The sequence below is a fragment of the Marmota monax genome, unplaced genomic scaffold (genome assembly GCF_021218885.2).
Source record: "Marmota monax isolate L192 unplaced genomic scaffold, Marmota_monax_Labrador192_F-V1.1 WCK01_AAM20220418_F8-fsc00137, whole genome shotgun sequence".
In the NCBI taxonomy this organism is placed as follows: Eukaryota; Metazoa; Chordata; class Mammalia; order Rodentia; family Sciuridae; genus Marmota; species Marmota monax.
Window position 1 is genome coordinate 1,873,328 of NW_026692854.1, and position 13,960 is coordinate 1,887,287.

The 13,960-nt window shown below is 36.8% G+C and overlaps 1 protein-coding gene across 3 annotated transcripts; it reads left to right on the forward strand.

Annotated features, from left to right (window-relative positions):
• The first annotated feature begins 4,747 nt into the window (after positions 1-4,747).
• On the forward strand, positions 4,748-10,082 carry Commd6 (COMM domain containing 6). Of its 3 annotated transcripts, XM_046449482.2 has the most exons (4): positions 4,748-4,810; positions 4,899-4,910; positions 7,690-7,842; positions 9,887-10,082. In XM_046449482.2, exons 1-4 carry the CDS (start codon positions 4,763-4,765, stop codon positions 9,935-9,937), a joined length of 264 nt encoding a protein of 87 aa, XP_046305438.1. In that variant the 5' UTR covers positions 4,748-4,762; the 3' UTR covers positions 9,938-10,082. The 3 variants fall into 3 exon arrangements, with proteins under 3 accessions (XP_046305438.1, XP_058436952.1, XP_058436951.1); XM_058580969.1 differs by lacking the exons at positions 4,748-4,810; positions 4,899-4,910 and adding an exon at positions 4,937-5,191; XM_058580968.1 differs by lacking the exons at positions 4,748-4,810; positions 4,899-4,910 and adding an exon at positions 7,125-7,339.
• The last annotated feature ends 3,878 nt before the right edge of the window (positions 10,083-13,960 follow it).

A 13,960-nucleotide genomic window follows, 5' to 3' on the forward strand; every position in this document is an offset into this window, starting at 1 on the left:
TCCTTAGCACCACATAAAAATAAATAAGTAAAATAAAGATTTTTTTTTTAAAAAAAGCAGCTGAAAAGGATTCAGCAGGTACCCTGGGAATCAGGGATCTCTCTGAAATTAGATTGCAAACAAAATTAAACCAGACCATTGAAGTGCTAGTTAGCTTTTAGCTAACTGATGTCATGTACACTCCTGAACTTCAATTTTCTTATCTTTAAAATAGCTAGAATGTGTGATCTAGATAACTTATGGGCTTCTTTGGAGGATTGAATATCACAGTGATGATAAAGCAGCCAGTATTTGTTCAGGAACTTGGCTATTTGCTTTACATACATAATCATATTTATGCTACATAAAAACCTCTTGAGACAAATAATAATAGCTCTATTTTTACAGATGAAAAGCTGACGCTCCAAGACTAGCTGTAGTCACACAGAGAAGTGATGAAAGAGGGACTTAGATTTGGGCCTGTAAAGCTCCTAGCACTTCATTGATACTCTCTCCACTCTCTTAGTTTTATGGTGCTACTGTGACAAATTACCACAACTCTACTTATTTAAAACAATATAAATGTGCACAGTGGCACACACCTATAATCCCAGCAGCTCAGGAGTCTGAGGCAGAAGGATTGTGAGTTCAAAGCCAGTCTCAGCAAATTATCGAGGCACTAAGCAACTCAGGGAGACCCTGCCTCTAAATAAAATACAAAGAAGGGGTGGGCTGGAATTGTGGCTCAGTGGTAGAGCACTTGCCTAGCACATGCAAGGCCCTGGGTTCAAACACTACATTAAAAAAAAAATAAAATAAAGGTATTGTATCCAACTACAACTAAAAAATAAATATATATATATAAAAAAAAGTGGGAATGTGGCTCAGTGGTTAAGTGCCCCTGAGTTCAATCCCTGATACCCCAAAAAAAGTATCATTCTACAATCTGAAGTTCAGACCTCTTAAATGGCTATCACTGGGCTATACTTAAAAGTGTTGGCAGGACGTGCTTCTTTTGGCATCTATGTGGAAGACTCTGTTTTCTTTCCTATTCCAACTTCCAAAGGCTGTCTGCATTCTTTGGCTCTTTGTATCCTTTTATATTCAAATCCATCAAAAGCCAGTTAAATCTTTCTCACATGGTATTATTCTGATGCTATCTCTAACCAGTCTGCCTCCATCTACCACATTTAAGGATTCTGGTCATTACATCTACTCACCTGATTAATCCTGGAACATCTCCTTTTAAGACCAACTGATTAGCAACCTTAATTTCCCAATGCTATGCAACATAATATATTCATAGATTCTGGGGATTGGGAAGCGGACATTTTTGGAAGGCTATTATTCTGCCTACTGTGTTCATTGATAGTATAGTATCATATAGTATAGTAATATGTATATATGTTTAGTGAACATTTGTTTTTGTTTCCTTAGCATTTTTAATCTAAGTTGTGTTACATCATCCTTACCTATATCTCCTATAGGGTATATCTTTCACCCCTACTGGTGCTAGTGACTTTACCAATGACACAGTTCAACCCCTTACAGACAATAGGGGCCATGGAGCAAAAATAGTAATACATCACCCTAGAACAAATATTTGTCCAAGGCTTATGCATATGACCCAAGCAGGTTAATCAGTCTTTCTCTGAAAATTGTTGTTGAAGGGTAGGTGGCTGCTTCTTATCCTTTGGATCATGAACCGTAATTTAATCCCAAATATGCTGGTGGTCATATGTCTATAGGCACTGTTCCCCTTCCCCAGCAGCTTATGGAAAAATCTAAGAAAATGCAGCCACAAGATAAGCAGATAGTAGCTGAGAAACAAAGACTGGGCCCTTTGCTATTCAAATCTCACAATTCTGTTGTCTCTGCAGCACGTTCCACCCTTAGCTGTGGAAGCTGTGAGATAATAATTCCTGCTATATTGCTTATACTAGCTTGAGTTGGATTTCTATCACTTGGCATAAAAAAGCCCTAAGAGGGCTGGGGTTATGGCTCAGTAGTAGAGCACTTGCCTCACACGTGTGAGGCACTGGGTTCAATCCTCAGCACCACATAAAATAATAAATAAAATAAAGGTATTGTCTCCATTTACAACTAAAAAAAATTTTTTTAAACCCCCAAGATAAGAGCTTAAACTGAAGTATATCTTGCTTCACATGTGTCAATTTTGTTTTCCCTATTACACTGTAACCTCTTGATCAGAAGTTCATGACATAGTTCTGTAGACTTCCTCCTATGCATATAATAGTATTAGGTTTACTGCAAGACTGCCATATTTTCTGACTTATATGTCCTACTTACATGTCATGAGATGACATTAAATATAAGACAAAAGTTATACTCATGCACCTTAAATTTTAGCATTTTCCTTAACACTATTCATAAAATTCATATTTTCCAAGTGTGAAACTTGTATAAGTTCTGATCTCTGGTAAGACAAAGGTCTTAAAAATAAACAGGTTATCAGATATGTTGCTGGAATGTCCAGAACACAAAATGGAGAGTAAGAATTGGCAGAGATTTCCTTAAACACTACTGATATTTTATTCTCCCTAAATTAGATCCATGGTTTTAGGAAAGGGACACTTATACTGAATAATAAAATAATCAACAGCTTTAAATGAATGAATGAAAAATAGAGAAATAATAAATATTAATTCTTAAAATGTATCTTTTTATCTTTTTTGGAACATTTTTACAGTCGAAATTTGTATGTGTGTGTTGTATGCACACGCCCTGTGGAGCATAAATATTATGGCAGCCAAGAGCTAAGGGGAAAGATTTCTTGACAAATAGAACAAATTCACTGACCAACTGGATGTGCAATATTGTTCTATCTTTTCATCTGAATTCCATAGGAAGGAAATCTTTTGATTATTTCAGGGACTATGTTCTCAAGCTAATTAGTATGTTTAATGAGAGCTACATTCCAGGTATAATTTTAGTTGTTTTACATGCATTAGCCAACATAATTCTCCAACAACACAATGAGTGGTGTTTGTAATAGGCAGGATTCCAGAAATGCTCAACTCTCAATGATTCTCATCCTCTGATTCTTTCTTTTTTTTTTTTTTTTTTAGTTGTTGATGGACCTTTATTTTATTTTATTTATATGTGGTACTGAGAATCGAACCCAGTGCCTCACACATGCTAGGCAAGCAAGCGCGCTACCACTGAGCCATGACCCCAGCCCTCCCCTGATTTTTTCAATGAACACTAATCTAGGTACTTCTCTGAAGGAACTTTTCAGATGTAATTAAAGTCATGTACCTTAGGAAGGTTATTCTAGATTATTTGTGTATGTCTGATCTAAACATTTCAACCCTTAAACATAGAGAACTTTCTCTGGCTGGAATCAGATGTGGTAAAAGAAGGCAGAGGAGAAATGCTGCAGAGGAAGAGATCAGAAAACAGGGGGAGGTTTTGTTGGCTTTGAAGATAGAGGCAGGGAGTACATGTTAAGAAAGCTGAGAATCCCAGTCTAAAACCAGCAAGAAAACAAATGTACAAAACTAAATTTTTCTAACAATTTAATTTTTTATTTTTTTGGTACTGGAGATTGAGCCCAGGGGCACTCTACTACTAAGCTACGGCCCTAGGGTCTTACTAAATTGCCTTAACAGGCCTGAAACTGGAGATCCTCCTGCCTCAGTGAGATTAACAGGAGTGTGCCACCAGACCTGGTTCTTTTCTTTCTTTCTTTTTAAATAACAATTTGAATCTGAAAGCAGATTCTCCCCTCTAGCCTCCAAAGAGGAATTTCATCCATCACCTCACCAGTACATTTCTAGATTAGAAACTAAAGAGTCCTGATTACTAACTTCAACCACAGCACTTGATTAGATTCTGGTTGGTGGAAGAAATAACTTTCAAGAATAGTGTTGAAATGATTGGGAATTTTAACTTAGCCTATTTATTAGATAATCCTATTTTATCAATGCTAAATTTGTTTTAGAAGATATGCACTCAAGTATTGGGGAATGAAGCAGCCTCATTATTGTGTACATAGGCAGTGATAAACAAAAGTATAAATCCTTGACAGTTAGTGAATGTGGATGAAGGATACAGGGATGTTCATAGTACTATTTTCGAAACATTTTAAAAAATATGTTTCAAGTTTTTAAAAATAAATTGGCAGGGGAAAGAAACCCCTCTGTGTATTTTGTGTAGAATTCATTCAAATTCAGTAAGAGAAAGAGGCAAGACCGGATGAGAAAGTATTGCTGTAGTTATGTTGTGCATTGGAGTTTAATGACAGGAAAGATGAAGAATCGCATCCTCCAGTCCCTCCCTCCAGTGAAGTAAATCCCAGGGTTTAAAGCACCTCTGTGTTCCCACAACCATCTCCTTCGCGGGACAAAAATCGAAAGTAGTGGGTGTGGTTGTGCAGGAGATTTCAAGTTAGGTTAGGCTAGAACAGGCGGTCTCGAGTTCGCGCTTGCACCGAGACTACTCTGTGCCCCGCCCCCGACTGGAAGAGCCCATAACTGCAGCCTAGGATCGGGGGAAGAGCGTCCTGAATGTAATTATTCCTTCCCCTCGCTAGATGTCTCCTAAGTCTTCAGCCTTTTTATCCATATCAACCTCCATAGTACTGAACCTTTACTTAAAACTGATGCTTACTTGAGACGAAAGTTGAGTTTCGCAAAGATGTTTTTTTCCACTCCCTACCCACCGTCGGCTGCGTGCGCTGGTCCGCGAAGGGCAGGAAGCGGAAGTGTTGGTCCGAGGGAGCCTCAGCCTGAGGCTGCAGGAACAACTCTTCGCTTTTGCCATGGAGGCGTCTCGGTCTCAGGAGCCAATCCTGGATGCTAAATCGCAGGTGAGGCTCGGCCTGGAAGGAGAAGGATCAGAGGAGCCCTGAGCAAGCAAGATCGTCTCATAAATTGTGTTTTCTGCTTCCGTTTCAGGTCACCAACCAGGTGAGTGAGTGGCCCTCCTGCCTTGTCCTCAGCCGGCCTCTGCTGGTCAAAGGCTGGCGGCCGCTCCCGGAGAACGGCGTCGCAGTGTGCCGTGCCCTGTACTTGCATTTCATAACCTGTGTCCTCAAGCCGGTGTTCTCCAGCCCGCATCCCTGCATTGCTCTTTCCCCCGTGCGCGCGAGGTGATGCTGCTGCCATTGTAATTTAAGCTTCTCCAGCCAGCGCTAGTGCAAAGAGTACAAAGTCTTGTTCTTCCTTAATTAGGCGACCTGTATTCGAAGGTAGGAATACACTATTTTAGAATGTGATGGGCACATAAGAAATTACTAAAATTGACAAAGGTAGCACCGATGACTTTTCTTGCACTTGAGAAAGGTTATTTTGAAGATGGAGTATAACTTTTTAACCTTTCAGAGAGTGTGTGTGTGTGATGTATGTTGAAAAACAATAGTTTTTTCAAGAACATCTTGGTTCCGTTTCTGTTTCAAGTGTTTGCAGCTAATAAACTATTTTTGGACAAATTACTTATAATGCTCCTTGAAGAAGAATCCTAAAACTAGAAGGTTTGGGGTCAAGAGTTATCCAGATCCATATAAAATATAAAAAAGGGCTGAGATAAGAAATAATGCAAATACAGGAGCCAAGAGAGGTGTCCATTGACTGCTCTGTCTTTTGTCTCCCTCTGATCTTGCTGTTGCTTTTGAGGATACCTGAGAGATAGGGGAACTCAGGGAGATAGTAATCAGTCCTCTACCTGTCTTTGCTCAGTTACATAGGTTAGTGCATTTTTATTCAATCTCTCATAAATCACTTTGTTCACTTATTAAATGGCGTGCTTGAATAAAGATAGCTTGAAACTGAGTTATATTAGATTATAGGGTTTCCTAATTGAACTTTTAAATTTATTTGTTTATTTTGGCTTAAAACAGCAAATCTATCATCTTAGAGTTCAGGAGGTCAGAAGTATAAAACTAGTCTTCTAGAACTAAAATTAAGATGTTGGCATGGCTCTTTTTTCAAGGTTGTATGGGAATCTCTTGTCTTTTCCTGCTCTTAGAAACTGCCTCCTTTTCTTGGCTTATGGACTCTACTTTCATCTTCAAAACACATCATTTCAACCCCTGCTTTCTTCTCTGACTCTGACCTTCTTTATTCCCTTTTTACAAAGACGCTGTGATTACATTGAGCTTCCCTGGATAATCCAGAAAAGCCTTCCCATCTCAAGATCCTTGATTTTGTTAAGTCTTTAATGTTTGTTTTATCACATAGGGTAACTCAGTGTTCAGGGATTAGGACATGAACATGTTTGCATGACCATTAAGTCTGCTATACATCCCATCCATACATTCATTCATAGGTTATCTGATTTTTTTTCTGTGCAGGAAAAGCCAAGATAATTTACAAACATCATTTGATTTATAATGAGTTTATCAAGAGATTTAATATTTATTTTTTAGTTTTCGGTGGACACAACATCTTTATTTTTTTATTTTTTTATGTGGTGCTGAGGATCGAACCCAGCACCCCGTGCATGCCAGGCGAGCGCGCTGCTGCTTGAGCCATATCCTCAGCCCACCATTGTTTTTTTTTTTTAAAGTTCAGAAACAAAGTTTGAAATATAATTTTAAACAAGAAATAAATTATAAAGTACCTTGCAATAAATCTATTAAAAGAAATCAGAGCTTCTAGTTTCTGGACCAGTATATAAGAAATTTACCCTTTTAGGACACAGTATTAACTTTTAGTAGAAACTAAAAGCTGAGCTTACTGAAAAATCAACAGTTCTCTGATCTGTCAGAGAAGAACGAACACAGGGCAAACGTTAGTTTGGTAGCAGACGTGAGTTTTTAGAATGCCTGCTGCGTGTCACGCGCCTGTCTAATCTTTCAAAAGAAGACAGACAAAATTCTTTCACCCACAGCCTTATGTTTTAAAGTCAATATTAAGAGCTGCATTTGTCCAGTCCTGATTTATGCCATAACAACACTGAACAATCATTGACAGGAACTAGATAAAGTATTGAAGCAGCTAGTAGTTTATAAGCATGTAGTCTTTGGAGTCATGCAGACATTGGTTTCTCTTCTGATTCCAGAACTGTGTGACCTGGTACACATTACCTTAGCTCTCTGAAATTGGGATTTGTCATTTGCAAAATGGAAAAAATCCATAATGTTATGCTGACTCACTGAGGCATTTAATACATGTAAATTACAGAGCACATCACCTGACCATCATGAACACTGATGAAATCTTAAAACTACATCATTATTTATGCTAATGTAAGGTTTGAGCTTGAGGACTATGGTGAGGAAAGAAACTGGAATGATTCTCATGTGAGCCTCAACTAATTATGAAGATCACGTAACCCATCTTGCATTTGAGGATTTTTTGTTTGTGGAATGAGGAAGCATCTGGAACAGGAAAGTGAGGTAAAAGATGCTTCAACGTGTTTGAAGGCCACTGAATTGCCAGAACAAAATTTAAACCTTTTAAGGAAAACCAATACTTCAATGTCATCTACTTATATTATCCATTCTGTAGAGGTTTGGTTTTTTTTTTTTTCACTTTTTGCTTTTTTCTTTTGTAAATATGACAATGTTGTTTTATAACTCTATTTATGTCCCTTGTTAATTGTTTCTGAAATGATATTAAATGAAGATACTGTATTTTATGACCTGCATTGAAACTAAAAGTTGAGTTGAGAGCAGTAAAATTGAATAATATTTGCATTCAAGGCAATGATGTTACTAATTTATTGTTTTATACTGTTTTGTTAAAGCTTGTCGATTTTCAGTGGAAACTGGGTATGGCTGTGAGCTCCGACAGTTGCAGATCTCTTAAGTATCCTTATGTTGCTGTGATGCTAAAAGTGGCAGATCATTCTGGCCAAGTAAAGAACAAGTCCTTTGAAATGACAATTCCACAGTTTCAGGTTTGTAGTTTAACTCATTGAATTTTAGTATAATTATTGCTTATGAAGTGTATAAAATCTTTCTTAAGGGAAATTTTCAATATTTGGAAATTGATGTGTTTTACATGTATTAGCAGATACAAAAGATCTAGATTTTGTTCTTTGAAAGTTTAATAGATTATTTTCAATAAAATTGCTAAATTTATGTGTTGTGCCATTTAATTACTTTTGACAGGTATCCTCTGTTAGTATAATTAGGAAATTTCAAGAACATTGTAGTGATTTAATAAAAATATACATGGTGTAAGGATTATTATAGTCAAGCTAATGAATATATCCATTACCACAAATAGTTAACTCGTGTGGGGGGGTGTGTGTGGGGGGGTGTGTGTGTGTGTGTTGGTGAAGACACTTAAAATCTACTCTTATCAACCTCAACTAGATAAAATACTATTATTAACCATACCCACCATAACTGTACATTAGATTCCTAGAACTTTTATAACTGAAAGTATATACTCTTTGACCAACATCTCTATGTTCCCCATAACCTCTCACAACTGCCATTCTACTCTGATTTGACTTCAACTCTTTTAGATTCTATATAAGTGAAATCATGTAGTATTTGTCTTTCTGTGTCTATCTTATATTACTTAGCATAATGTCCTCCCAATTCATGCAAATTTTTACGTATGGTAGGATTTTTTATGGCAAAATAATATTCCATTGAGTGTGTGTATAATATGATACATAATACATACATATATTGGTAATATAAACATTATATTTCAAATAGTAAATTTTATATAAGGGAATTAAGCATCTAGATTTTGGAGTCTATAGGCAATCCTTCCTGGAACCAATCCCCCATGAATACTGTGGGACCACTGGGGTGTGGGTATATATAACATTTTATTTAGTGGACAAATTTATTTATTTTGGTACTGAGTATTATACCCAGGAATGTTAACCATTGGGCCACATCCCCATCCCTTCTTGTTATTTATTTTTTTGAGACAGAGTCTCACTAAGTTGCTTAGGTCCTCACTAAGTTGCGGAGGCTATCTTTGAATTTGTGATCCTCCTGCCTCAGCCTCCCATGCTGCCAGAAGGGGACAGCTGTTTTTAAGACATTCTTTATGTGGTCTAAAGGTAACCAGGCAAATACATAACAGAGCTAAGGAACAGTCTTTCAGCTTCTCCCCTCCACCCGCCCCCCCCCCATTCCCCATTGGTGCTGGGAAGTGAACCCAGAGCCTTGGCATATGATAGCTCTACCATTAAGTTAAATCCCCAGTCCCATCTTTGGGCTTTTGTTAGCAGCAATTTTGACCATCAATATGTATTTTTAAAGAATAGTCACAATTTATTATGTTTTATGACATTTTCATATAAGTTCAAATAAATACTCAAGTAATAAAATAGAAAATTAAGGCCAAGATAATAATGAAAATGCAAATGTATAAATCAGAGGGTATCCAGTTGCTGCAGTTATGTTTCACATTTGCCTCCCAGCTTCCCAGCAGGTACAGAAGAAAAAGGAAAACAGAATTTGATCCTAACTGCAATTTTTTAAAAGAGAATTCTACAGAAGATCAACCAAACCACAATAATTTTTTTAAATGATAGAGAAATAAATTCCTACCATATAAGATATTGTCAATGTTGGGTCTCTTTTATTGAAATTGAACTCAATCTTAAAATAGCCCCTGTGACCCTGAAATGGTTGAAAATGGTTAGGGACCCATAATGAATCTGTCAATTTTGTTTTTATCTTAAGTGTCTAGGATAGTATTGTGTATTTAATAAATCTTTCTGGTGTGATCCTCATAAACTTTCTCCTGCTTTCTAAAAAAGTTTAGTAGTAAACTAATCTGATTCTACAATATTATTTTTGTGTGTAGTACCTAGTTGCACTTGTTTGTTTCACAGCAGTCTTTATTAGTTGAGTATGTAACATTAAAATGCAAACAATGTTAGACAGCCCCTAGTAGTCAGATGTAATTAAAGGAACTACTTAAATATTCTCTAAAAACAAATTTAATATTTTCCCCTTTCTTTCCAGAATTTCTACAGACAGTTCAAGGACATTGCTGCCATTATTGAAACTGTGTGAAAACTGGTTATTTGGCTAATAAATTGTTATCATCATCTAAAATAATGGATTTCATCTTCTGCAAAAAAACTACATAAGGATCAAATATTTATTGAATGAAAATTATACTTTCATTTTTCTAAATAAAAAGTGAGATAAATAGGAATTATTGGTAATTGATGTATAAGTTTGTCAGTATACTAGAAGCTATTGAATTGCACACTTCATGATTTATTTTATGGTACCAGGGATTGAACCTAAGGGCACTTAACCACTAAGCCACATCTCCAGCCCATTTTATTTTTTAAAAATAATAAATGATTATTATTTTTAAAATAATTTTTAGTTACAGATGAACACAATATATTTATTATTCTGTGGTGCTGAGGATCAAACCCAGTGTTTTACGTGTGCAAGGCAAGAGCTCTACCACTGAGCTATAGTCCCAGCCCCTTATTTTTTAATATTTTGAGACAGGGTCTAAGTTGCTTAGGGCCTTGCTAAGTTGCTGAGGCTGGCTTTGAATTTGGCAATCCTCCTGCCTCAGCCTCCCGAGCCACTGGGATTATAAGAGTGCACCACCACACCTGGCTTGAACTGCACACTCTTACGGCGGGTGCTCTAGTATATGAGTTAAATATTTAAAAAATCAAAACCATAATTGAAGGCGGCACAAATTTTACATATTAGAACATTATATTAACCTAGATTCAGTTGATTCTGTATTTTTAGAAAGTCCACTGCAGATATTCAGGTTTTTGTAGCACAAAGCAGGATGTCACCTGGAAGCCCCTGCACATGCCATGTCTACCTTCAGTCATCTTTCTGTCAAGTGTATGCAGCAATATAAAGGCTGCTCGCTTTCCTGGTCTTTCCTAATTTCACACAAGCATTGGGAGAAAATGAGAACCATTTGACACAGGAATCTGGTCAGTTAAGCTTCAGAAAAGCAAGAATTTTTGCTGAGTAGTTTTGCTCTGTTGGTAGAAATAGGGAATATTAAAGTTCTTCTGCAAAACGCTTGTACATAGGAGTATATCCTTTGAAATGTAATATTTTAAAAAAAATGTCTAATGTTCATCCAGTTTCTTTGAGCATACAGGAAGACTATTTCCCAGTTTCCCTTGCAATTAGACTGGAACCACATAGTGAGGTTGAAGCCAGTAAGATCTGGATAGAAATATCCTAAGCCATTTCCAGTCTTAGTCATAAATTGTTCCTTCACATCTTCCAAGTTTTCTCCTATGCTTAAGTGTTGCAATTAAGAACTTCAAAATCTTCAACAACTTACAGTTGGTGTCCAAAAAAAAGGAAAAAAAAGACCGAGGATGTAGTTCAGTGGTAGAGAACCCCTGGGTTCAACTTATAGTATCAAAACAACAAAAACCCTCCAAAACAAACTAAAAGATGGTTCCCTAAATCACTATTGGAGGTGGATTCCCCACAAGATTAGCCTGACTTCTATCATCCAGCAGTGTAAACTGGAAACAAACTTCTGTTGGGGTGAGCTGGAGAGATTTTGGAAGTTTACAACAGCAAGTAAGCATAAACAATAACCTACAATATGGAGATTTTTACTATGGTATTTCCAGTTGCAGAAAAAGTAGTGATTCCCCATTTTAGTCAGTTTTTTGTTTTGTTTTGTTTTTTTGGCACAGGGGATTAAACTCTGGGGCACTCAACCACTTAGCCATATCCCCAGCCCTATTGTATTTTAGTTAGAGACAGGGTCTCACTGAGTTGCTGAGGCTGGCTTTGAACTCATGATCCTCCTGCCTCAGCCTCCAGAGCCACTGGGATTACAGGTCTGCCCCACTGCACCTGGCTCCTAGTTTCAGTTATTTTTGAGATGAGGCAGGAGAATCCCAAGTTCAAGGCCAGCCTGGGCAATGTAAGATCCTGTTTTAAAATTTATAAAGGGTTGGGTATGTAGCTCAGACGTAGAGTGCTTGCCTAACATACATGAAGCCCTGGGTTTGATCTCCAAAAAAAAAATTGTTTGAAAATACACGATTTCCTTAAAACACTTTGTTTTTTCCCCCACATTTTCACTGGTGCATCATAGTTGTACATATTGATGAAATTGTTGTTATATATTCATATATGCATACAACATAACAATATAATTTGGCTAATATCACTTCCCAGTACATTCCCTCTCCCTCCTCATCTTCCACCCTTTGGTCCCTTTCCTCTCTGCTGATTCCCCTTTAGAAAATATTTGTTTTTAAGTTTTGAAAAGTTCTTGTAGTTCTTTTTCCAGTATAAACTTTTCTTCTTATAATATAACAAATGGAAAGTGCTTAATAAATTTCTTGTGAAATACTTCTCCAACCTGTGTATACAAATTTGTTCTACATCAAACATTAACCCTAGCTGTGCTGTAAGAATGACGACTCCAGCTGGAACTAACATCTTAACCTCTATTTCTTCTTCTGATTCTCCATGTTGGAAATTTATGTCTTCATCATCCCTGTCAGCATTTCTGCTGGTCTGCTGGGTGAATCCACTTTATTTTGTTGTTGTTGTTGTCAGCTAGACAGAGACTACTATGAGGAGCCCTGACCAGCCCCTGCTGCTGCCCACCTGCATACTCAGGATCCCACAACTTGATGAGGTAGTTATCTGTGTTGAACAACTGCTACACATACTCTTGATCCCACCTTCTGGGTAGTAGTAGCACATTTAGTTTTCTAGAATTAGGAGAAATCAAAGTCCCCATCTCTTTTCTTCCATCCTATGGGATACCAGCTTCCTTGTGCTCCTAGAAGTTAAAATGGTATGGCTCCCTCTAACTGCACTTAAGATTCTCCTATCTCCCACCCACCCCGGTTTAACACCTTTCTCAGTCTCCTTTGCATCTATAGTGTAGCATTTCCAAGTTTAAGGTTTTATGCAAAGGCCCAAAATTAGCCCCTGGCTCAAACATTGTGGGTGATAGACTTGAAATAAATATAAATTGCATGCTTAACCTTTTGAGTTTAAAAAAATGGTTTTTTTTTTTCCTTTTTCAAAATATAGTTTTACACTGCTTTGATTGTAGATATCTATTTTTGCTTCTTATGAACTTAATCAGCTTCACTGGGCTGGACTGGGAGTTGACCATTGTCAATAATAACAACATTTCTGTGGGAAAAATGTGTTTCAGGTTTCAAACACTTGATTAAATTTCAGGAAATCAACTTGTTCTGAAGTTGGAAAATGTATTAATGAACTTTTAGTTTTCAAATGAGGGTAAGTTACTTTGAGCTTATCGAGAAAAATCAAATTTTTACATATATTCTACAATCATAGTTTAACATAAATATCAGGTATATTTGGAAAGAAGGCAAAATGGTCACATGTTTAAAGTGATTGAAACTAACATGCAAGTTGGTACCTTACTTTTTTAAAGTGCTTCTGCAAAATTGTCTTTTCAGACTAATTTTTTAAGTTGTTGATAAACCTTTATTTTATTTATTTATATGCAGTGCTGAGAATTGAACCCAGTGCCTCACACATGCCAAACGAGTGTGCTACCACTGAGCCACAGCCCCAAACCCTCAAACAAATTTTTAAAAATATTCCGTATTTCATATTTTAAAAAATAAACTCTTCTAGAAGTTTTAGATGAATAAAAAGTTGTGGAGATAGGACAATAATTCCCATATGCCATATACCCAGTTTCTCCAATTATTAACATCTTACATGTGTGGTATGTTAGTTATAATTAATGAACCAATATTGATAAGTTAGGCTTGTTAGTTTTTACCTGATACTCTTCTTCTATCCTAGGTTATCTATCCAAGACACCCACATTACTTTTAATTAATTATCATGTCTCCTCCTTAAGTTCCTCATGACTGTGGTAGTTTCTCAGAGTTTCCTTGTTTTGATGACCTTGACAGTTCTAATGATTGCTGGGCAGGTATATTTGTTGGATGCCCCTCAGTTGGGCCTTGGGGAGGAAAATCACAGACATAAAGTGCCCTTTTCTTTACATTCTCTCAGGGTCCACACTAGCAAGATGATTTATAAATTTATGCTGACCTTGATAACCTGCCT

Coding starts and splice junctions, on each gene's coding strand:
- Commd6 (XM_046449482.2), top strand. CDS start 4,763: ATGGAGGCGTCTCGGTCTCAGGAGCCAATCCTGGATGCTAAATCGCAG. Junction 7,843..9,886: donor TGACAATTCCACAGTTTCAG/GTTTGTAGTTTA, acceptor CTTTCTTTCCAG/AATTTCTACAGACAGTTCAA.